The 22,628-nt window shown below is 35.1% G+C and overlaps 2 protein-coding genes across 11 annotated transcripts in view; one reads left to right on the top strand and one right to left on the bottom strand.

Moving 5' to 3' along the window:
* The first annotated feature begins 1,094 nt into the window (after positions 1–1,094).
* Positions 1,095–7,087, top strand: LOC123545586 (macrophage mannose receptor 1-like). Its single transcript, XM_053547708.1, has 5 exons — positions 1,095–1,318; positions 5,480–5,562; positions 5,835–5,925; positions 6,352–6,563; positions 6,949–7,087. The coding sequence occupies exons 1-5, from the start codon at positions 1,198–1,200 to the stop codon at positions 6,985–6,987; spliced, it is 546 nt and encodes a 181-aa protein (XP_053403683.1). The 5' UTR covers positions 1,095–1,197; the 3' UTR covers positions 6,988–7,087.
* A 2,105-nt stretch (positions 7,088–9,192) lies between these two features.
* LOC123537826 (protein phosphatase 1 regulatory subunit 12A-like) overlaps positions 9,193–22,628 on the bottom strand; it is a 111,088-nt gene continuing 97,652 nt past the window's right edge. For 9 of the 10 annotated variants that reach the window (XM_053547704.1, XM_053547696.1, XM_053547691.1 and 6 more), the window contains exon 3: positions 9,193–10,236. In XM_053547704.1, coding sequence (XP_053403679.1) covers positions 9,452–10,225 — 774 coding nt within the window. In that variant the 5' untranslated portion in view covers positions 10,226–10,236 and the 3' untranslated portion in view covers positions 9,193–9,451. Of the gene's footprint in view, positions 10,237–11,688; positions 11,817–22,628 lie in introns of those variants that run through there. The other variant, XM_045321663.2, reaches the window with a different exon arrangement.

The following is a 22,628-nucleotide window of genomic DNA, read 5'->3' as shown; positions in this document are numbered from 1 at the left end:
GAAGTGTTATTTTAATATGATTTTACAGTAAGTAAATGTGACAAGAGAAATCTCTCTTAGAAGATAATGACTCCCACCTTTCTCTTCTCTTTATGTCAGTTTTATCATATTTCTTTATAATGAGTTAAAGATTTTTTTTCTGAAATGCGTCTAGTTATATGTGGCAGCTCTTTAAAGTATTGTCAAATTTATAAGAATGTATAGGAAATACTATTTAGGTTCAGCTAGTTTTAAAACAATAACACGCATATTTGTTTCTAATGCAATGCAAAAAATAAATATAAATACTCATTGATAAGACTAAGTTTATCACTTATTGTTTGGTTCTAACAATATATAAAATACATTATGTAGTGTAAATACGTTGACATCCCAGACTAGAACGTATGTAATATAAAATGTCTATAGTATGAAATGAAAATAACGATGACTACATATACTTCATATCTATTGCAATATATAAGCTTAAGCTATTCGGTTTCTTGTTAGACAAATTCTCTTGTCCGTTACGACAGTTATCCTCGTTTCCATGAACACATAAAGATCGTGTACGGCAACAGAGCACAGTTGCATTGACATTGTATATCTACACATGACAGCTGACTCTCACCATGTTCACATGAATACGTGGTCAACATGAGAATTTCCCGTGGTGTATGTTGTACATTCGAAAGCACCGTGACGGGTAAACACGACTTGAGCTCTTCATGTTTTGTTCACCCATAGTGGACTGGTTCAAATAAGTTGCGGCGGATGCGGATCCACAGCGCGTTTCCACACAAAAGCTTAGGAATATGCTCGTTTCAAGTTTTCGCTGAATGATTCAGTCGTTTGGGCAGGTGCGCAAGCTTCGGACATTGAGATCGAACAATCAAGCCAGACTAAATAACATTATAACAAAGGATACTTACTATTTATTGAAATCATTACAAAGTGTATAAGTTTAACCAATCGCTCTATCTTTATATTAAATTTATTGGAAGGGTGTATTAGATAACCGACAAAATGCACTGTGTAACTGATAATATTTAAGTATATGTCACATTGTTTTGCTATAACTATGATACTGAACCTTTATTTATACTAGCTTCTACATATTTTGCGAGGCCGGCTTAGATTGGGCTGAATGATAGGGTAACGAATGACAATCATGTTTGGGTTTCATCAAATAATACTCCTATTTTTACGAACTGGGGTATGGATGAACCTAACGATGTCGCTGGGACACAAGGCTGTGTACAAATGTACCATACTGGACTGTGGAATGATATGCGCTGCTCATATTCTCGAAACTATATATGCAAACGCCCGGTTAATGGTGAGTATAGAAATTTTCCTCAAACTTAACAGAGATGGAATGTAAAACAGAAGATTTGCGTATTTGTTCTCAAGTTTTGTAATTAATTTATTATGTTTTGTCTGTGATAGAAATACTTCAGTGTAAATTTGCACGTCACTGATTAATCGCAAGCGTTGACGTATCGTCATTTATCCGGATAACCTAAATTGTCTTCAGGTAGTCGTTCATGCGAAAGTAAATAACACGCCAAAATTTTATTATTCGATTTGTTGAAACACGGATCCGGCGCACGGCGATCATATTTCAATGACGTTAAAGACGGTGCGCTTTCATTGTGATGCTTTCTTTAAGTTTGCATTAATTCATGTTTGTGAATTTATTTTATAAATTTTCATGAGCGATATTTAAGTCATAAGAATTTGTTTGGTTAGAACAGTAAAAATGTATGAACACTTATGACACGCATCTCGGACAGGGTACTCAACGTGAGAACTTGGTCTTTGCGTTAACGTTCATTCGCAGTTTCTCCGTTTTCTCCCTCCATCTTCTCTGTCTTTAAGTAATTCTGGACAATTTGAGAATCGTTTGTACCACCTAAAGATACATACACAGATGGCTGAACATTGTAGTGGCGTCTGCTTCATTAGTTTATGAATTTCAGTTGCTGTCCGCAAAAATTTCTCCATAACTAAGCAATTGTCCTAGTATCCGTGAGAGTCGTTTAAACGTTGTTTTCCTCCGCCACCCACATCGGAATGACGCCATACTCTAGATGCATGTCGCCCTGACGTGTTGCTGCACTTTGGGGTATTTTTGGGCAAACAAGTGTATTATTAGTGCGGACATTGGCGATCGAATTCAAATCACGACAGCTCAAAAAGCGACTGCGCCGGCGTAGCTTTATTATTTTTAGCTCACCTGAGCACGGTCTCATGGTGAGGTATTGTGATCATGCTGTATGTGTCCGTCCGTCCGTCCGTGCGTGCGTCCAGTCGTCCGTCGTCAACATTTGTGTTTAAACGACATCTACTCCAAAACCACTGAATAGATTTTGATGAAACTTTGGCATGGTGTTCCTTGACTGGTTCTCTACCAAAGTTGTTCAAACGGTTCTGCTTAGTTGCACACAGGGGCTGCCATAGCTAATAATAGAAAAAAACTTCAACTGATATCTCCTCCTAAACCGACGATCCGATTTTGAAATAATTCCACACAAATGGTCTTTATATTACCCTCTACCAAGATTGTTCAAATTATACGGATCCGTCAGAAAATATGGCCGACAGAGGGCGTGGTCAATTTCAACTTTGACCCTGATCTTTACTTAGTGACCTACTTTCACATTTGTGTAGCTACAGGCTTTAAAACTTGGACAACATGCATAGTTTTGTGCTCGAAAATGAAATACGACCTTAATTTTGACCTAGTGATCTACTTTCGCATTTCTGCAGCTACAGCCCTCAGATTTGGACTACATGCATAGATTTGTGTACCGAAATCAACTTTGACCTTGATCTTTACTTAGTGACCTTTTTTCACATTTTTGTAGCTACAGGCTTCAAAACTTGGATAACATGCATAGTTTTGTGCTCGGAAATGAAATATGACCTTAATTTTGACCTAGTGATCTACTTTCACATTTCTCAAGCTACAGCCTTCAAATATGGACCACATGCATAGTTGTGTGTATCGAAATGAAGTTTGACCTTTATCTTTACTTAGTGACCTACTTTCACATTTTTGTACCTACAGCCTTCAAATTTGGACCACATGCATAGGTTTGTGTACCGAAATAAACTTTGACATTGACACTGACCTAGTGAAGTACTTTCATATTTTTGAAGATACAGGCTTCAAACTTGGACCACATGCATTCTACTTCTCTGACTCAGTAATAGCTAGAACCTTGATTTTTTGTTTGTAATGTCAGAGTTGTACTGTCTAATAAAATCTGTAAAAAGATCCTTTGGAAGCAAAGAATGCAACCAAGAAGAATAATAGCAGACTCAGTTTGATTGAGTCTGTTCATGAGAGGTAATGAAATGTGCAACACCTCTCACGCCCTCTAGCACCGGCTTAAGCGGAACTCTATTACACATATGTTGAATGGAATCCATGATCCCAAAGGACCAGAAAATATAACAACACTGAATCCAAGTACGGGGAGACTTTTTACAGCCGCCATACGGCACTTAAATATTGATGTTGTGATAGTTAATAAAATCTGTAAAAAGATCCTTTGGAAGCAAAGAATGTAACCAAGAAGAATAATAGCAGACTCGGTTTGATTGAGTCTGTTCATGAGAGGTAATGAAATGTGCAAAACCTCTCACGCCCCCTAGCACCGGCTTAAGTGGAACTCTATTACACATATGTTGAATGGACTCCATGATCCCAAAGGACCATACCTATATAACAACACTATATAATAACTCATGCCCTAGGCTAAAGAACGTGCGTGACGGCTAACTCAGAAGAAACCTATCAATACTTGTACCATTACTAATCATGCAAACATACTTAAAGCCTTATACTCCGGTGAGCGCTTTAGGGTCAATGACCCTCTTATTTTATTTGCCTGGTTCGCTAACTATACTCTGAAGTTTCGAAAAGTCAGGTTTTAATAAAATTTTACATTGTAGAACAAAAAAAAATGATGCTAACGTGCAGACCTACTTTAATATATATCGCTAGAATATGTTTTAAGTGTATTTCGGTAGAAAATTTGTTAACTCTATAGTTGTGTTTAATTTTTTCCTCACTGCGTTTTACATTATTCCCCCAATTATTTATTATAATTACAACATAATGCTCTGCACACAGACTTTCCGTTTTGTAAATACGTGAATATGCTATCTGAAGAGAAACGTTTACTATCGTGGTCTATTCCATTAGTGTAAATGTTTCGTAACTTATTATCCATATGTTGATTGTTTATGCATTTTCAATAAAGTAATTTTAAACTTTAACTCTTACTATATCAGTAAACGATTTATGAAACGCATATTTGTAGATATACAGATAGACGATTTGATAAATGTATATCGGTAAAAGATATTGTAAATTGGTAATTAATTAAATAATCCCTTCACAAGTTAGTCGGTTGTTGCACGTTGCAGGTTGCCTGTCATTTTAGAATGAGCAGTGCCGTTACACGCAATTGTAAATGCATATATCATATCACATATAGCTTCTTCGTGTGTTTACTAATACTATCCAAATTGAATATAAACTTGCATTAGTATCTTGTTGACGTCGAGCATGTTGAGTAATAGGTTTGCCTTGTGGTGTGTATCGCAGGCTTAACAATTATTGCTATATTTCATAATGCGTTCGTTCAAGTACCATTATTGAATATGTTAGTTACCTATATCAAATAAAACATTAATTTTGTAACATCAGACTAACAACAACAATTTGCGCTTTAGATTTAGAAATAAATTCTTTTAACAGACTGGACTTTACGAAACTGCATAGAAAACAAAAGTGGTTTTATAATTTTAGGTTCGGTACACTTATGTTTTGCCTCAGACCTTTCTATTAAGAGTTTTTATAATATAAATGATTTTTGATGTTGTTGATTTGTTTATATGAGCCGCGCCATGAGAAAACCAACATAGTGGGTTTGCGACCAGCATGGATCCAGACCAGCCTGCGCATCCGCGCAGTCTGACCAGGATCCATGCTGTTCGCTTTCAAAGGCTATAGTAATTAGAGAAACTGTTAGCGAACAGCATGGATCCTGACCAGACTGCGCGGATGCGCAGGCTGGTCTGGATCCATGCTGGTCGCAAAGCCACTATGTTGGTTTTCTCATGGCACGGCTCATATCTTTGATTTTTATATATAAGGTGCGCTATTCAAGATGTTCCGTTTTCAGCGTTATGTACTTCGGTCTATTTTAAGTTACATCCATTTTATCGTCCATTTCAGATTTGTTCTAATAATGAACACTACGGTTGAAAAATCCAGTGTAAAATTTAGTATTATACTAAATATACTAATACTGATAAACATGTTTAAACTTGTCAATGAATGGGTATTTGAATTGTGCTTGCTTCAATATGAAATTCGTATTCGCTACAGAAACACGTTGTTCAAATCTTGTCAAACTAAATTTATGTTAACGTGCACGGTAGTTTCTTGAGGCTGTGTGCAATCGTTTTGTCTATATTACAGAGGTTTGCCCAGAGGGATGGGCCGCCTTCAACAGACGTTGCTACAAATACAGCGATACCGCTAAAACTTGGAATACGTCTCAAGTATGAGTTTATTAAGCATAAAATAGTTCATTTTTTACATGTACGTGGGACCATCATGTTTGTAATAGTTATTAAAAATCAAAATTTCAAGTTTCCAAAATTCTTCAGTTCTCTAAATGATCTGTATGACTATAACAATTGTTCAGTCAAAAAACACTGAAAGTCAAGCTCTTACTAAATGCATTGGTGATGTAGGGTGGGAGGGGAGTAAACATCGACCATTAATTACCTTTGATACATTGTATGAAGCTATCTCTGTAAAATTTCTATAGGCTGCATGTATGGCTGATGGCGGAGGACTTGCAGAAATTACTTGCTCTGATGTGAATGTATTCCTTGTAACTTTAACAGTCGGTTCCACAAGTAAGTAGCCTAATGTGACACTTGCCACTTTAGACATTATTTCAGGCACATGATATAACAATGGGTAGAACTACAGACCCACTAAAAGTCAACAAATGTAGGGAATCTTCAGCCGGAACAAATGGATATTTATCCACATAGGAACCTTGCCTCGCTTGTGACCTGTTAGCCAATTTTATTTTAGCATAAAACCAACTGAGGATACAATTTCAGCATGGATTAAAAATTCACTTTTTCCAAAAAAAAGGTAACGATCAAAATTTATTTGCAGCATAATGCTTTATCAAGTAGATGAATATGCCTGTCCAAACCCTACCCACAACGGCCAAATACTGTTCCAAAGAAACACTGTTAGAAAAGTCGAAATAGAATGAAAACAAACTTAAATGTACAAATGAATGTATGTGTAACGCAACCTTTTAACAGTTGCAGATGCTTGGATAGGGCTGAGGGTGGTTGATGACCAACATACATGGTTGCCATCGGGCAATGTTGCAACGTACTTCAACTGGGCACCTGGCGAACCTAACAATCATCATCTTCGGAAAACTGTATTGAAATGTATCAAGATGGGAAATGGAACGATCATAACTGTGAAAACGCCCGACGCTTCTTTTGTGAAAAACTGCCGACTGTCCGTGAGTACAGAAAATACTTGCTTACATTTTTCATTAGATATTCGCCGGTTTCTTCGAAAGTCTGTGGTGCGAAATAAATTGCTTCCGATAAGTGAACTTTCGATGATCGATCAAAGATTTTTATAGAATTCTGTTGGAATACACACAATGACTTGCATATACTGCATTTTTCTGCGACCTTTTGACGCAATAATCAACTACCTTAATTTAGGGTTTAGGTATATAGATATATGAATGTATCAATATAGTATATCAAGGTATTAGGATTTTAAACAATATAAACTTAAGGAATTTACATGTTTATTATACTGCGAAAATATTCCAAAAAGAACAATGATGTTTTGTCAAATTATTCATTTATGGACTGTTTTTGTTTTCTTTTCAGTTCCCTATGAATAAGAAATGCGTAGCGAATTGGACTTGAAGTGATCGGACAATGACCTAGATTTTTGCTGAAGATTTATTCTCATGTATAACCAAATATTTACAGTCATTTTCTTTTCTTTAATAATGTCTGTGTGACTTAAATTTGAAATTAACAAAAAAAGGATGGAAGTCAACAACTAATGGATGTTCTCCGTATGTCAAAGCTTTAATTGAATATAAACTTCAGAGTTCTTACACAAACTTATTAATAAGCAATCACGATTATTGCATTTTCGAGTTTGAAGGAATTTGTAACCTATAAGTTTGATAATAATTAGAGTTCATTCACAGAGCATAGTAAAATCGTTTGTTTTCTTTATTCTGTCCGTCCGTTGAAACACGCACGTAGCCTAGGTTCAGAAATTTTAGGCAGTAATCACTGTTGCTCATCACATTTCGTTGCCTAGGTTATTTCCTTTAGATGTTGATCACTGTGGTCCATTAGAGTTGCCTACGTCGGAACAATTTAAACTTTCATCACTGCAGCCCGTGACAGAAACTAGTCTAAACCTTTTATCGATTTGCAAATGTTTAAAAACTATTGCTAATTTCATCACATTGCGTAGCCTAGGTTTGGAAAATTAGAAATATTATTACTTTTGTCCGTCGCATGACGTGGTCGAGATTTGCAACTGTTTAAAACTATCAGTTCTGTCCTTCAGATTACGTAACCCTTGTTTAAAAATGTTCAAACATTATTCATGCTTTCCGTTACAGCTCGTAGTCTTTGTTTGGACCTGGTACACGGAGATACCATATCAATTCCATATTATAAAGATAACAACTTGAATGGCATATTTTAGCATTAAAAATCAGGGTTACGTTGTATGCTGAGTAATATTTGTTTTTACAAATTACGTTTAGGTCTTAAATTAATGTCTCCTTCCTTCGTAAGCTGTGGTTTGAGCATTATTTCATGCAAGATAATTATGCTATGTGCTATGGTCCGTCTACATGTTGTTTTAAAACCATTCTTATGCTATGTGTTCAGTGGCTCTTAAGAAGAAAGCAAATTCAGTGATATATTATATTTTCAGACTGGGGTGAATTTGTTGTGATATATGATGTCACGTATAATTATATTTCCTTCTATTTAATGTCTGGCATGAAAAAAAAACAAGCATACTGATATCGGGTTTGTCGGCCGTTTCTCATCTGATGCAGGATACTATACTATATCATGGTTACTTTAGATACATGAGTTTTACAAACGAATTCTGGTAAAATGTTGCAAACTTTTCAATAACTCAAGACTGTTTCTCAAAAAATGATAGTAACACCGCCTGAAGGAGACCTCTTTTGTTTACATCAGATTTCAATTTCTTAATATTCACAAGCAGATATTAGTTGTGGAATTATTGTACATTTATGCATTATTTTTTATAATGCGAACTTGTATTGTCGCGTATCTCACGTATAGGGAAGGCAACAAGGATGAATTTAATCATATCCCGAAATGCACACTATCTCTATTAAATATTGTGTTCTTTGAGATTCAATTAACTTTCAGAAAGAAAATATTTAGCTTTTCTAATCCCAGTCAGTTAAAAAGACTAAAACGTCACTGCTGTTTCGCGAGATATGAACAGAAAGTTTATATGCAAATTTTAAGCCAGTACGAATGTGTAGTACAGTTCGTGTGTGTTAATTATGCTCAAACTCCCTAACAGAGTTACGGACGTGACATGAAACATATGCTTTATGCTTTTGTCTTCAAATTATAACACTAACCTTGATGTAAGGTTATACATCGTATTTGCGACAGACATCATCCTGATATTAATAACGTTTATGCTGAGTGATTTTAATATCCTTACATCTAAGTTTAACACTTACATTGGAACAACTGATCTTGGTATTGCGCTTGACATATTCTCTCAATTTTTAAAACATTATGAAATAGAATTTAAATCCCTCTATGGTTGGCAGTGTAGTTTACTGACCGGACACGACACTGACCTTATACAATTTTTCATATCATGTATAACCTCTTAACATGACCTTGCGTTGAAATTAACGATCGGGATCTGAGGACAAAAGATTTTTGGCATTTATACTGATGAAATAAATTAACATTATCGACTAGACAGTCACAATTTTCCAAAGTAGAAAACTTTGTATCAAAACAAGAGTAATTTTGGGTATTAAAACTTTTTGTGAATCAATGCAAATAGTTTGTTTGAATAGTATAACAACCAGTTACTGTAGTCTGAACAGGCATATATATAGCGAAATACAATGACATTTTCATTAACTGTTTTATACTCGGATCATTCCTTTTGTTGACAACATCTGAAAACTGAAAAATATACTACCATATAATAACTAAATGTCCACCAATGAAAGTTATAAAATAATGTTCCTCTGTTTAAGATTTTGTCTGGCAATCAATATTTATCTCCCGTTTAACAAACAGACAGAGTATAAAACGGCTGATATGTAGTTTTATGTCTTTGTTTTAATCAGTTACACTTTTTGCTGCCACATTCATGAACATTCTCTTGTATATCTAATTTACTACTTTTTGCACTTGGATTACATTTGGTATCATCACGAGGTATTATGAGCGTAGACTGGCTAGCAGATCTAGTTCTTAATTCACAACACTTTTGATAAACGAATGTCACGATAAAAATAATTCCTTTGAAAATATGAATAATAAAATTACAAAACATGGCATATATTTTTCTCACAGAAAGAAATATCAATGATTTAACATACTGCTCTGAATGCAGTTTTAGACACATTTCACTCGAAAGAATTCTTATCACTGATATGTCTTTGGCTAGATCTATGGGCAGCTCCGAATGATTTGTTAATGAAAACACATCCGCACCATGGATGATGAGCAATGTCGTAACCTGTAGAAATCCTAGCGCTGCCGCTGTATGCAAGGGAGAGAACCCGTATTCGTCCTGAGAACTGACATTAGCGCCATGATTTAGCAACAGCTTCACTGAATCTAGATTATTCGTCAGTACAGCGTAATGCAAAGCTGTTAATCCCGTATGATTCCTTTGATTGAGATCAAATTCCGAACTTCGATAGCGCAATATATGTAATAATTCCATAACATCGCCATCTTGAATCACAGCATTTAAAATGGAGTCAACTGGAAACGAAATTCGCTTTGCGCTGTTAGATGACGTCATTTTTGGAAAAACTTCCTCTTCGTCGCTGTTATTTGTTTCTTCTTGCGCCTCCTCATTGTTTTTCACCACAGCAATTGCTTGCATCTTGATGTCCGCTGTAAGAGAGTGGAAACCGCATTTAGAACATTCTATATATCTAACACAACAGTTTGACATCTATATAGTCATAAATTATGTATCATAACATTACACTGTCGCAAAGCTTGGCAAAGTTGCACCTCTCTAAAAGCAAAATGTAATATATGGGATAAAATTACATTAATATAATTGACATCTATGCGATAAAAAAATTGTTGCTCCAGGTATTATATAGACTTAATCTACAAGCCAGTGTTATATGTGGTTTTGATGATAACAGTCTGAGAGCTTTCTTAATGATTATGTTATTTAGTATGCTTATTTTTTCATTTACACACGCTTAGTCCATATATCGGGGAAAATACAGATGATTATTTACTAATTGATGTGTATAACTTCATTATTAATATTCAAACCTGAGATCCCCATGTCTAAATTCACTGGAAAATAAAAATAAAACTTAAGGTAATTAATCATTAACCTCTCAAACTGTTCTAATAACAGTAAATCCTTATATATTGTACTTAATACGATAAAAACATTAACGCCACTTCATTCATCCATTGGGAACTATACCACACGGACACTACAGGCAATATCATATCTACAACATTTAACTTACTAGTTATTAATTTCATGTTACGTCAACCATTAAGTTTGCGCTTGTCATTAATTTGCTTAGGAGTATGATACACAAATGAGCCGTGCCATGAGAAAACCAACATAGTGGCTTTGCGACCAGCATGGATCCAGACCAGCCTGCGCATCCGCGCAGTCTGGTCAGTATCCATGCTGTTCGCTAACAGATTCTCCAATTCCAATAGGCTTTAAAAGCGAACAGCATGGAGCCTGACCAGACTGCGCGGATGCGCAGGCTGGTCTGGATCCATGCTGGTCGCAAAGCTACTATGTTGGTTTTCCCATGATGCGGCTCAAATGTTTTACCTTTCTCGTAGCTGTGTTGACCTTGTATGAACTTTTAGCAGTACAACGTGACAAATCTAGTCATTTTTTCAATATTACTAACAACTAAAATTTAGTACTTGCAATTATTTCTTATCAATATACATAGTTACATTCTTAATTTCTTTATAAATATGACTTTAAGTTACATTTTCTATGTGTTTTAAATTGCCCATATATTTACCTAAAGTACATACTGTTATTATCACATTACATACTTGGTCTAATAGGCGCTTAAACATGATTTAAACATTTCCAAATACTGCTCAATCATCACGTTTAGCTGCAAAGATCTTACTATCCAATATTCTTCTTCTAAAAGATCTCTGACTCCTCTATCATATTTCAGCCATTTTCTTCTGCACATAAAATAATATTACATGTACACTTAAAATAACACTTACAGTAGCCAAACAACGCCTTGACATAAACATAAAAAGTACATAAAAACCATCCATTCACAACAGTTACTGACATTTGAAATTACATGTAACATACATGCTTACCATAAGAAAAACAAACACAGTTATGTATTTATATGTTTAAATGAACAACTAACTCTTAGTCCAAATATAATTTTCCGAACGTTATTAATTTCTCGTGTTGACACGGATGATGTACGATGTTGACACGGATGATGTACGATGTTGTCATATGAAAAGATGATTTTGGAGTATCAACTTGACATTCTTAGATCTACATCATATGAGCCGTGTCATGAGAAAACCAACATAGTGGCTTTGCGACCAGCATGGATCCAGACCAGCCTGCGCATCCGCGCAGTCTGGTCAGGATCCATGCTGTTCGCTAACAGTTTCTCCAATTCCAATAGGCTTTAAAAGCGAACAGCATGGAGCCTGACCAGACTGCGCGGATGCGCAGGCTGGTCTGGATCCATGCTGGTCGCACACCCACTATGTTGGTTTTCTCATGGCACGGCTCAATTATAAGTTAAAGGTAACGTAATACGCTCCTTTAAAACCCTCTTCCAAAAAAAAAAACCTTCCAAATGTTTGCAATTTTTTATAATGTTTTAGAAAGTATGTAAAACCTGTATACATGTATCTTTAGATAGGTCTTTTTAACCTTCACCCTGCTAAATTTCTAAAATGGACTGGTCCGTCTTCCAATTTAGACAGTACCATTTATTATTCAAAGGGGTGTTCACTGAAAATGTACTGACTAAATAGCGAACAGCGCAGATTATGATCAGCCTGCCCGGTTGTGCATGCTGACCTTGGTCTGCACTGGCCGAAAAAGCAACATCACTTGCCACCAGCAGGCTAAAATTAAACAACATAAATACTAATCACAGTGTCTTTGATTACAAAAAGATACTTGGAGGACTGTTTCAAAAAAGGTCATAAGTTGTATCCCGAACTCTCCTGACTATGGTCACTTTTGAAATACAATTATTTCATAGCATATAACTTGTGTCTTTTTTTTTAAATGATGTCATAAATTCAATTTTATGACAGATCTACTTTAATAGTCTTTCGTTAAGATTCTAAGAACTTGAATCTAATTTAAATGATGTTTGTGAAACACCCAGACTGGCATCAGTCGTTAGAGTCATTGAATGTAAAGCACCTGGCCATAAAATCAATCCTCTCTGAAACCACTTTCTAAAACAATTTACAATATCTCTTGCCTCTGTCTCTAACGTTGAGATGAGCCTAGAGAGAAAATGTTTTTTCTGAGAAAATAATTTAGTGTCAGTGTGAAGAAATTAATATTATTACAGACTATTTGATCTCAACAGACTTTGTAAGTCTATGAAACACCTTACTCCTTCAAAGTTCAAACTAAGTAGGCTTCAGAAACGGGCCGCACGTCACTAAAGGTAACAAAATCTTGAAATATGTTGGTGATAGTTTATATGAGCACTTTCCCTACTTATCTGTAATGTAATGCATAAGACTATTTATTATATTTAAAGTGGCATTCTGCGAATCTTACTGCACAAAGTGTTTCTGGGTGAATGTTTTATAAAAGCAATTTTCGCATAAATATTTGAAGTTGACGCAATCGGACTAATAAAATAATAAAAAAAAAAGTTACCCAAGCAATAAACTAAGCAGTTGGATTTGAAAGAGTTTTTGACCGTCGGCTTTAGTGTATTTGTTAACTGGACTTCATTTTACACTTGGTCTAATTAACGGCTCGTATTTAGACAAACGTGAAACAAGAAATATCTTTAAAAATGATGGTCGGCGAATTGTAATAAGGAAAGAAGTTTATGAATTTTTCATCTAACATTCATCTTTCATCTAACATTTTGCAAAACTAAACACCGCACTTTAACAATTTAAATGGTTCTCTTTTAATTTTTCGCAAAGGTTTCGTAGGGTTGCAATTTTGTTTCGTTTATCCTTAGACGAATAATTACAGCAGTAGTTTGATGAAGATTCATGAAGCGGTTCATGAGAAGAGGTCATTAAACGTGTTTATATTTTTAGCTAAATTGGTCCCTTTCCCCATTTGTAACAAAATAGCAGGAGACCTTACGATATTGTTATCGAGTTTGATAAAAATCCATTACATTTTAGTGATTAATGCGAAGAAAGGCATATCTACTTTTAGCTATTGTGGTCCCTAATAGGGCCCAAGTTCCTATATAAATAAATTTGGAAAAGGACCTTATAATGATGCTCCAGACCAAGTATGACAAAGATCCACCAAGCTGTTCATGAGACGCTGTATATAAAGGCATTTCTAGTTTTAGCTCTAGCAGCCCCTAAAAGGGTTCAAATGTCCCAGCTGAACAAAGTTGGCTGCGGGCCTAATAAAGATGCTACAAATCAAGTTTGATTAGAATACATGAGAAAAAATCAGTTAAAGCATTTTTTTTTATTATTTTTATTTATTTCTGAAATAGGCCAACTGATCCCGCTTTAACAAATGCATACATTCGCTATTCGTGAATCTTTGGACAATAACGTCACACCTATAAAAAAAAGTGAAGGTCAAGCAAAACATACAATTGTAACTATTTCAATATATCTGTTTCATAAGCAAAGTTTGACCGTAGTCATATCATATAGATAACTGTATGCAGCGTACCTTCGTTTCAGTGTGTAATGAGATTCAGTCATTATATAGCATATATATAATAAAACAGATTTCAACTGAGTTCAATATTTGCATACCACACTAAAGAAAAAATATTCATATTTAATAAATCAGTTAAATAATTTATAACAAATATATCAAAGCAAACAAGTACTCATTTTAATATGCAGTCTGAATAAGTCACAAAAGTAAGAAACCTTTTCACATACAGACGACAATTTTAACAAGGAAAATCTTTTAAAAAGCACTTCTCTACATAAAAGACTCTTATCACACCCTTATTCATGTGATACGCAGACCGTATTCAGCTCTTTCTTTAATTTGATATATGTTGGTATTTGAACAGGTTTTTATCATATTTATTAAACTTACTTATCATTTTGAGATATATCAATATTCTTGCTAAATATACTGAGCCAAAATTAGCTTTAAGACTGTGAACAGCGTCGTTTAGGATAAACGCTTTGTCTACATTTCACTCAGCGTAGCACAATCAACAGAGTGAGAGAAATTGACACTCTCGTCCAATCAGGAAGAGTGTTACATAAATCTTCCATTTTGATAAATTATCTATAATGCGTTATCAAGTAGTTTGATTTGCAAACTGAAGTCATGTGGCATAGGTAACGGAAACGAATTTAGTCGCCGAAAAAAAATGGAATAAAAACGTTTAAAGTATCATGGACTCAAATTTCAGTATGAATAATTACTACATATTGTTTACGCAAACTTTTGAACAAATGAGCCGCGCCACGAGAAAACCAACGTAGTGCGTTTGCGACCAGCATGGATCCAGACCAGCCAGCGCATCCGCACAGTCTGGTCAGGATCCATGCTGTTCGTTTCAAAACCTATTGCCATGAGAGAAACCATTACCGAGCAGCATGGATGCGCAGGCTTGTCTGGATCCATGCTGGTCGCAAATGCACTATGTTGGTTTTCTCATGGCGCGGCTCAAATCCAATACTTGATCAAAATCTGATAAATCAACTTTAATGTTTAACAATAACTTGCATTATTTTGGGTAGCAGTTGTGACATAGAATGATTTCTATTTTTGCAAGAGTAATTGAAATAGATATACAAATGGTTGTGTTATTGCTGTTGTTAGCACTGAAGATGTATTAAAGAACAACATACAAAATGTATCTTCTTTGGACAAAAATTCGCTGCATGTACTAGCTTCATGTATTCAGTTCAGCTTCCGGTATTTGTAATACGTAACCATTAAGGAAATGAAATGACGGGCATAAACAATGTTATGAGCAATATGGCCATAGTAAAACGCACACCCTTTACACAATACGGTTTTATATCAGATATGGCCAAAAAGTCTGCTGTTTAAAACCTCTGATCAAAGGATAGGTAATTTCCCAATATTTTGTTATCTTTCATGATTGAAAGCAGGATCATGTCCGCATTTTATTATTTTATTGCGCAGTTCGAATGCGAATAGAGTTTTTCTTCAGACTTCACTGTTTTAAATACTTTGTTAACGATGCATGTTTTGATTGACTTCTAAGAATGCATTTATGCGTTAAATAGATTCTCTTATCACATGTATAAAACGTTTAAACACAAGAGAATACTACAGTGGGAAGAGGTTTAAGATAACGTGGCATTTTTTCTGAAATACCTCATACTTGAAATACATCAATTGCAACAATTGTAGGAAGGTTAAAAAATCACGGAATGAGAACATGCCAAAAACCTTTCAACATACTGATTGTCTTTTTCTTTCGGTAGTTTCTAACGATGTTCCATTACACGGTGTCGAAAAAGAGGTATGTATTTCACTTCAGATAATAAAACGTTAACAACTTGACAATGTTACATTTAAATGAATATTATACCTTTGTTAAACAAAAATGGGTTCTATTAAAATAACCATTTATTTACCCTTTGACTGAACGTTAATGTTACCAGTAAATTGATACATCTAAACTAGTTTTACAAGTATGTATTACTTTTATATTTCTTCATGGAACAGAATTTAGTTTTTTCTATATTACCAACAACCAGAAAAGAAATTTATTTCGCCCGACGTTAAGTAATCTTCACGTCAAACGTTTTGCACACAAAATCACATTCAGTAATTTTGTATAATAAATCATTTTTCATCAAATATTATCTATTTTGAAATCCCCCGCCCACTTTGCCTATGTTAGGATAGAGAAGCTATTTGTTAGATAGTATGTCAAAAATCGTCCGACATGCTTATCCAAACTTTTCCCAATTTTCGTATTACGCAAGCATGGACATTTTATATGTACGCACTACATACAAGTTGTTAAAATTTGTTTATACATGTATTTCAGAAGATATAAATCCTTGTTATATATAATTTCATCTATCAAAATAAAATTATATTGAAAAGTTGACACAATCATGTTGGTTAAAATACATCGCAGATTTAAATTGTAATATGTCCCTGTGGCGAATTATCTTTCCTTTTTTTTCACCCGTTTTTCTGAAACTATTTTGGCAAAGACCTAACACAAACATATAATATTGTTTTTTGATGTTTGACTATAAAAGCGACGTTTTACTTCCTTCGAAGTACACTATCTGCTCTTTCCACAGAGTATTAACCTAGCAAACTATACTTCAACGTTTTACTCCCTATGAAATCATTAACTTTATATTTAGAAAATAAAATGAATTTTGAGACGAAATGTGAATGAGATGCTTCAAAGAAAGATTAACAGTCATGCGCATAAAGTAAAAAGTGTTCTTAAAAACAGAATCATTAATTTTCATTTTGTAGATTCCTCAAGGAGAAGAAAATACAAATTAATTTCTCATTATTGCAATCAATAATTCTTGGGAAACGCTTCCAGATTTTTCTCTGATTATTAAAACAGCTATTTAATGATGTGTCCGGGATGAGTTTAGTTTAGATAAGAAAACAAAACGATTATTAAAGGTACAATATGTGTTTCAAAAAGGTTGTGCCATGTTTGCTGGATTCAAACCAGTATATATTATATCTTTTCTATGGGTCGAGGTCTTGCTTTTTTAATGTGGATAAATCAACATGTCTTGTGAAAGGCCGGTGGTTCTGTTAAGGTAGCCTTCCGTTTCTAACTCATACCAAGACGGCGTTCTAATTTTCTATCTAATCAATTTACAGCAAGAAAGTCGCAATTTCTCCTAAGATGTGGTCAGTGTAACATTACCATCCCACACCCAAGCTTAAAACAGCGTTAGCTCAGACCTGTCCATCAGACATAATCTAGAACTTATCATGATTTTTGAATTCATCGAAAAAAAAGGAAAGAGTTTCTATAGACTAATACAGGAAGGCGAAAACACGAAATTAGTAACGTACATTTGTACTGCCAGCCCCAATGCTTTTACACGATTTAGATACCGTTGACTGCGACATCACAATAACACGATGCTATAGCACGCCGAAACGATGCGTTAGCAGGAAAATACGACGCGACAACGCCATACTAATGTCATGCTGTAGTGTCGTGTGGTAGTAGAGTCGCATCTAGTTGCCGTGCTGTCATATGGTGTTATCATAATACCGCTCTTACATCTGCAGGGATTGGCAATACGACAATATTATAGTCCTATTGGAGCGAGTGAGTGAGTTGGGTTTTACGGCGAATCGACACAAAATGGTCATATATCGCCGAGAAGAAGTCATAAAAATTATTATTGCAAACGTCAATTATAAAGCATAAACATTGATGTAAAATGTAAAGCATACCTAAAATATCCATGTAAAAATGTAAAGAACACTCTGATTAATGTAAAACATATCTAAAAACATTCATGTAAAAATGTAAAGCATATCTAAAATCAGTTATGTAAAAATGTATATACGTGTGTTAAAATATCAGCTGCAAACATAACAACATTGCAAGATGTAAACAAAAATATGAAATGTTAGATTTTTTGATATATTCCTATCTGCTTTAAAAACGATAAAATATTTCCGACTGAAACTTTTTCAAATAACTCTTTCAAAGATTGAACGTCATAATATGTACTGCGTTGTGTAGCAAAGTCAACACAGTCGATTAGAATATGTTTAATAGTTAGCGGTGTTTGACATGGTACACATTTGGGTTGATCTTCTCTATTTAAAAGATAAGAATGAGTCAAACGGGCATGACCTATCCGACAGCGAGAAAGAACAACCTCCTCCCTACGAACAGATCTGTTCCCTTGGTGTCATTCCCCTAGAGTAGGTTTGATATCATGAAGTTTATTTAATGAAGCATTGTTCCATGACGATTGCCATTTAGATAAAATGTATTTGTTTATATTGGGCCTAAAATCGCTATGTGGTAATTTCAAACTAGATTGTGACAATAAAAGGGACAGTCACTTCTTTGTTGCAATATCAGCATCCTCGTTTCCATGAATACCAACATGACTGTGAATCCAACAAAATATGATAGACTTTTTGAAAGATAGTTCATGAACCCTGAGAAGAATATTTTGAATGAATGGATTTTCCGAATTTCGGTTATGAATTGACCGTAAAACAGAAAGCGAGTCCGAAAAGATAATGAATTTTCCTTCACTATTTTTGGAACGCGTTAAGAATTAAACCTGTCAATGTTTAAGCAAAGAAGTCCTGCCTCATTTCTATTCAGTCATATGTTACTAAGCTGTGTCCCTGCAACCTGTAATGCAAAATCAATGTTTTATTTTCATGGAAATTTTTAAATTCACTTTGATTTACGACATATTTAACATACGATGTGAAAATATATCTTAAATGTGTATTGGATAAGGTACATGAACTGATGTATTGTACTTGATATTATACTCTGGCTTGTTTACTTAGATATAACTATTATGAGCCGTGCCATGACAAAACCAACATAGTGGGTGTGCGACCAGCATGGATCCAGACCAGCCTGCGCATCCGCGCAGTCTGGTCAGGATCTATGCTGTTCGCTAATAGTTTATCCAATTCCAATAGGCTTTAAAAGCGAACAGCACGGATCCTGACCAGCCTGCGCGGATGCGCAGTCTGGTCTGGATCCATGCTGGTCGCAAACCCACTATGTTGGTTTTCTCATGGCACGGCTCATTATAAGTATGGGCGTTTCTGAACAGACTACGTATTTCTTACTTCATGCTGAGCGTAAAAGTTTGTCTTATCGCATACGCAGTGATAAAACAAGAGTGATGATAATGTGGCATTTTGCAGTTAATAGTTTGATAGACATCATAACAACAAAGAACTGCAATGCTTTTCAACGTTAACATAGACCAAATTATTGACTGATAGCTTGCCAAATACCACAAGAACATTTCTTTTTCTTTTTCGATGTCTAACTATTCCGATACTTTTCCACTTTGCAAGCATAATTTCGTGCTATAACAAACTGGGGATCGACCAAAACTGTCAATAAAACAAAAAAAATATATTTGAAAAACGGAAACAAAGACACAACTTACAATGGTTTGTAAACACTGAATCAACTAAAAGTGGCTGATTACTGTTATCTAGGTGTAAAGTTAGTGCGAAAATTTCTGTCAAAACATTGTCTGAATAACGCTTGAAAACATTTAATGTCTGCTAGGATTATTAAGTAGAGTAGTTTCAGACATAAGAATGGAAATGCCACGTGTTACCGATTTGGTTATACAATGCAAAGGGTGGGGCGTTTATGATTACAAAGAAACTGATAAAATCCTTGTAAAGTTTTGTAAAAGTATTCTTGGCGAATATCACCAAGCACCAAACGTAGCTGCATTGGTAGAGTTAAGCAGACTAACACTTGCTGTGATTTGTAAAGAAAGGGTTCTGAAGAAAACATAATCATAAATGCTGCACGTGCTAGTCACACTTGCATAGAATAAATATTTCCCTCCGCCAATGAGCTTACTGCATTTGTACCATGTAAACTTTACAGGAATGATATTACGGATATACACAGTGTTGTGTGCTATGTGGTCATATTAAAGAATATACCCTTTATACAACACAGCAAATTAGTTTATGCGTGTTTAATTAGGCATACACTTATTTGTGGAATGGAATTAGATACTTATTCCATTCCATTCCATTTCAGTATCTCATTCCATTCCATTCCATTCCAAACTTCCATTCATTTTGGTAATGCCCCAGAATATTTAATTGGAATCATGCATGTCAAGGGCAAACTAGCTTAAGAGTATGATGCAGTCTTGACAAGTAGTCTGAAGCTGTGGGATCTAATCTTGTCATGCTATTTTTCGTGTCCTCACCTACACAGTACTCTGTATAAGTTCAAATTGAATTGGATCCAAATGAGTTGCGATTTGTGTTTTGGAGTTTAACGCCCTGATTCAAATTTTTTTCATTCATATCAAGACGATTAGTTTAGTGACATACCGTTTCTGGGCAAGCTACCGCAGTTTACCAGTACTTGGTGCACAATTTCCCTTATTGGAACAGAGGTAGGGGGTGAAGGAACACCCTGACTAAATGCCATGGGAAATGCTACGACTCGGATTCGTAATTGAACCCACGTCCCCCCATGAGGGACCAGAGCTCCAAATGAACATCAGAATAAATAACTTGGCCCTATTTTTTAATGTTTCAAAGCAAAACAAATAATCCATTCTGATATCACTCGATCCCTATTCCACCCCCCCCCCCCCCCCCCCCCCCCCCCCCCACACTCTTCCTTTAATCAAATAAAATCAGACCCAAAAAGAATCTAATGACCTAATGACCTTGTTATTTCTGGCAAAACAACAATAACATAGCCATCTGAATAATTTCAAATATAACAATAAGACAATAACTGTGAGATAAATTTCTGCAAGAGATATCCCTTGAGATTGTCCAACAGCCAATTCTACCTGGGATCCTGGAAAACCTGGGATGGGCTCATGGGATGGGCTCGTGGGATGGGATGGGATGGGCTCAAGGACATGGGCTGAACTTATTTGCCCCTAAAATTTTCTCAGATTCTCGAAGGTTTCTTAAGGTGAACAGTTCTCTATAAAATAAATGATACTCCTGGGAATTTATGCCATACTGTCAATAAGATCTGGCCGAGAGTAACAAAATGGGTTAATGTCTTATTCTGTAGGCTAATAACAGTATATTGTTATCATTATTATTGTTAATTCTCTTGATTCAGTCAGTAGTACTCTTAATAAAACAGTAATAATTTTAAAGTAATGTTATGAAAAATAAAAACACGTAGACCAGTAATAATTTTAAAGTAATATTATGAAAATTAAAAAATATATACTTCTTGCATGTGTATTTATAATTGATACCTTTATGAAATAAAAGTAGACTTATTATTATAGCAGAAGAAATTGAATATCAAAACAAAACAATTTGGTATAATGAAGAATTATGAAGATAAAGGGTAGAATTACATGTATATATGTCACAGGGAGAAACATGATGAATTCAGCAGTTGACCTCTAACCCAAGTAAGAGAATGAACCTACAACATTAATGTTTGATGAAAATTCATTTTGAGAGAAAATATGAAATGGAACTTATGACAAATCAGTTCTGGTATTTTCTTTCTTTGTTTCCCTTCTTGGCAGCCAATACAGTTTGAGTCTCACTCTGGGAATTGTAATTACAGGCTGTGTCCCTGTTATCCTTAGCTGACCTCTTAATTGCCCAGTTGAACTTTTAATTCATGTTTCTCACTATATATTTCTCTGACCTTGGGCCCACGATCCCATGACCTTCAGCCCATCCCATCCCATCCCATCCCATGAGCCCATCCCACGAGCCCATCCCAGGTTTTCCAGGCTGCCATTCTACCTAAAGTTGAACTTTGGTTTGTCAATCTGTTACAAATGGCAATGAGATATGACCTAAAGATGTAAACAAATCAGTATGTTTTGGAATGGAATGGAATGGAAGGAGATAGTGAAATGGAATGGAATGGAATAAGTATCTCATTCCATTCCACAAATAAGTGTATGCCGTTTAATTAATATGGCTCAAAACCTACGCAAGGCCCCCGATTCGAAAATTGGTGTCCCATCATCTCCTTCCCTTTGATGTTTGAAGTCGGGATCAATTTTGTATTTTTGTTTTGTAGCATTGTCTGTGGATATAAGAAAAACAGATTCTCTTATCGCATACATCAAACATTTAAACACAAGAGATTGTTACAGCAGGAAGAAGTCGATGATAACGCGGCATTTTTCTGAAATGCCTAGATAAATACCATACTGCAAAAACAAATCAGTAATGTTGCAGTTACGATGTTACATAGTAGCCGCAACTTGACCGCGATGGTTGACCTTAGGCTGATTATTCATATCGATTATTTCATTGTAGAAATAAGGGGTGCTTAGGGTGGCCGTGTATATTTATATAGAATTAGTTTGTATATGGCGTTTTACGTAGACACCTTTTCAATAATAGGTTGTAC

This window comes from Mercenaria mercenaria, chromosome 1, assembly GCF_021730395.1.
Source record: "Mercenaria mercenaria strain notata chromosome 1, MADL_Memer_1, whole genome shotgun sequence".
In the NCBI taxonomy this organism is placed as follows: Eukaryota; Metazoa; Mollusca; class Bivalvia; order Venerida; family Veneridae; genus Mercenaria; species Mercenaria mercenaria.
The sequence above is the reverse complement of the archived record's forward strand: the minus strand, read 5'-3'. Positions and strand labels throughout refer to the sequence as shown.

Excerpts from the sequence above, each read along its gene's own strand:
- LOC123545586 (XM_053547708.1), top strand. The coding sequence starts at position 1,198 with ATGGATGAACCTAACGATGTCGCTGGGACACAAGGCTGTGTACAAATG. Across the intron at positions 1,319-5,479 it reads ATGCAAACGCCCGGTTAATG|AGGTTTGCCCAGAGGGATGG; the intron begins GTGAGTATAGAA and ends TCTATATTACAG. Across the intron at positions 5,926-6,351 it reads TTTAACAGTCGGTTCCACAA|TTGCAGATGCTTGGATAGGG; the intron begins GTAAGTAGCCTA and ends ACCTTTTAACAG.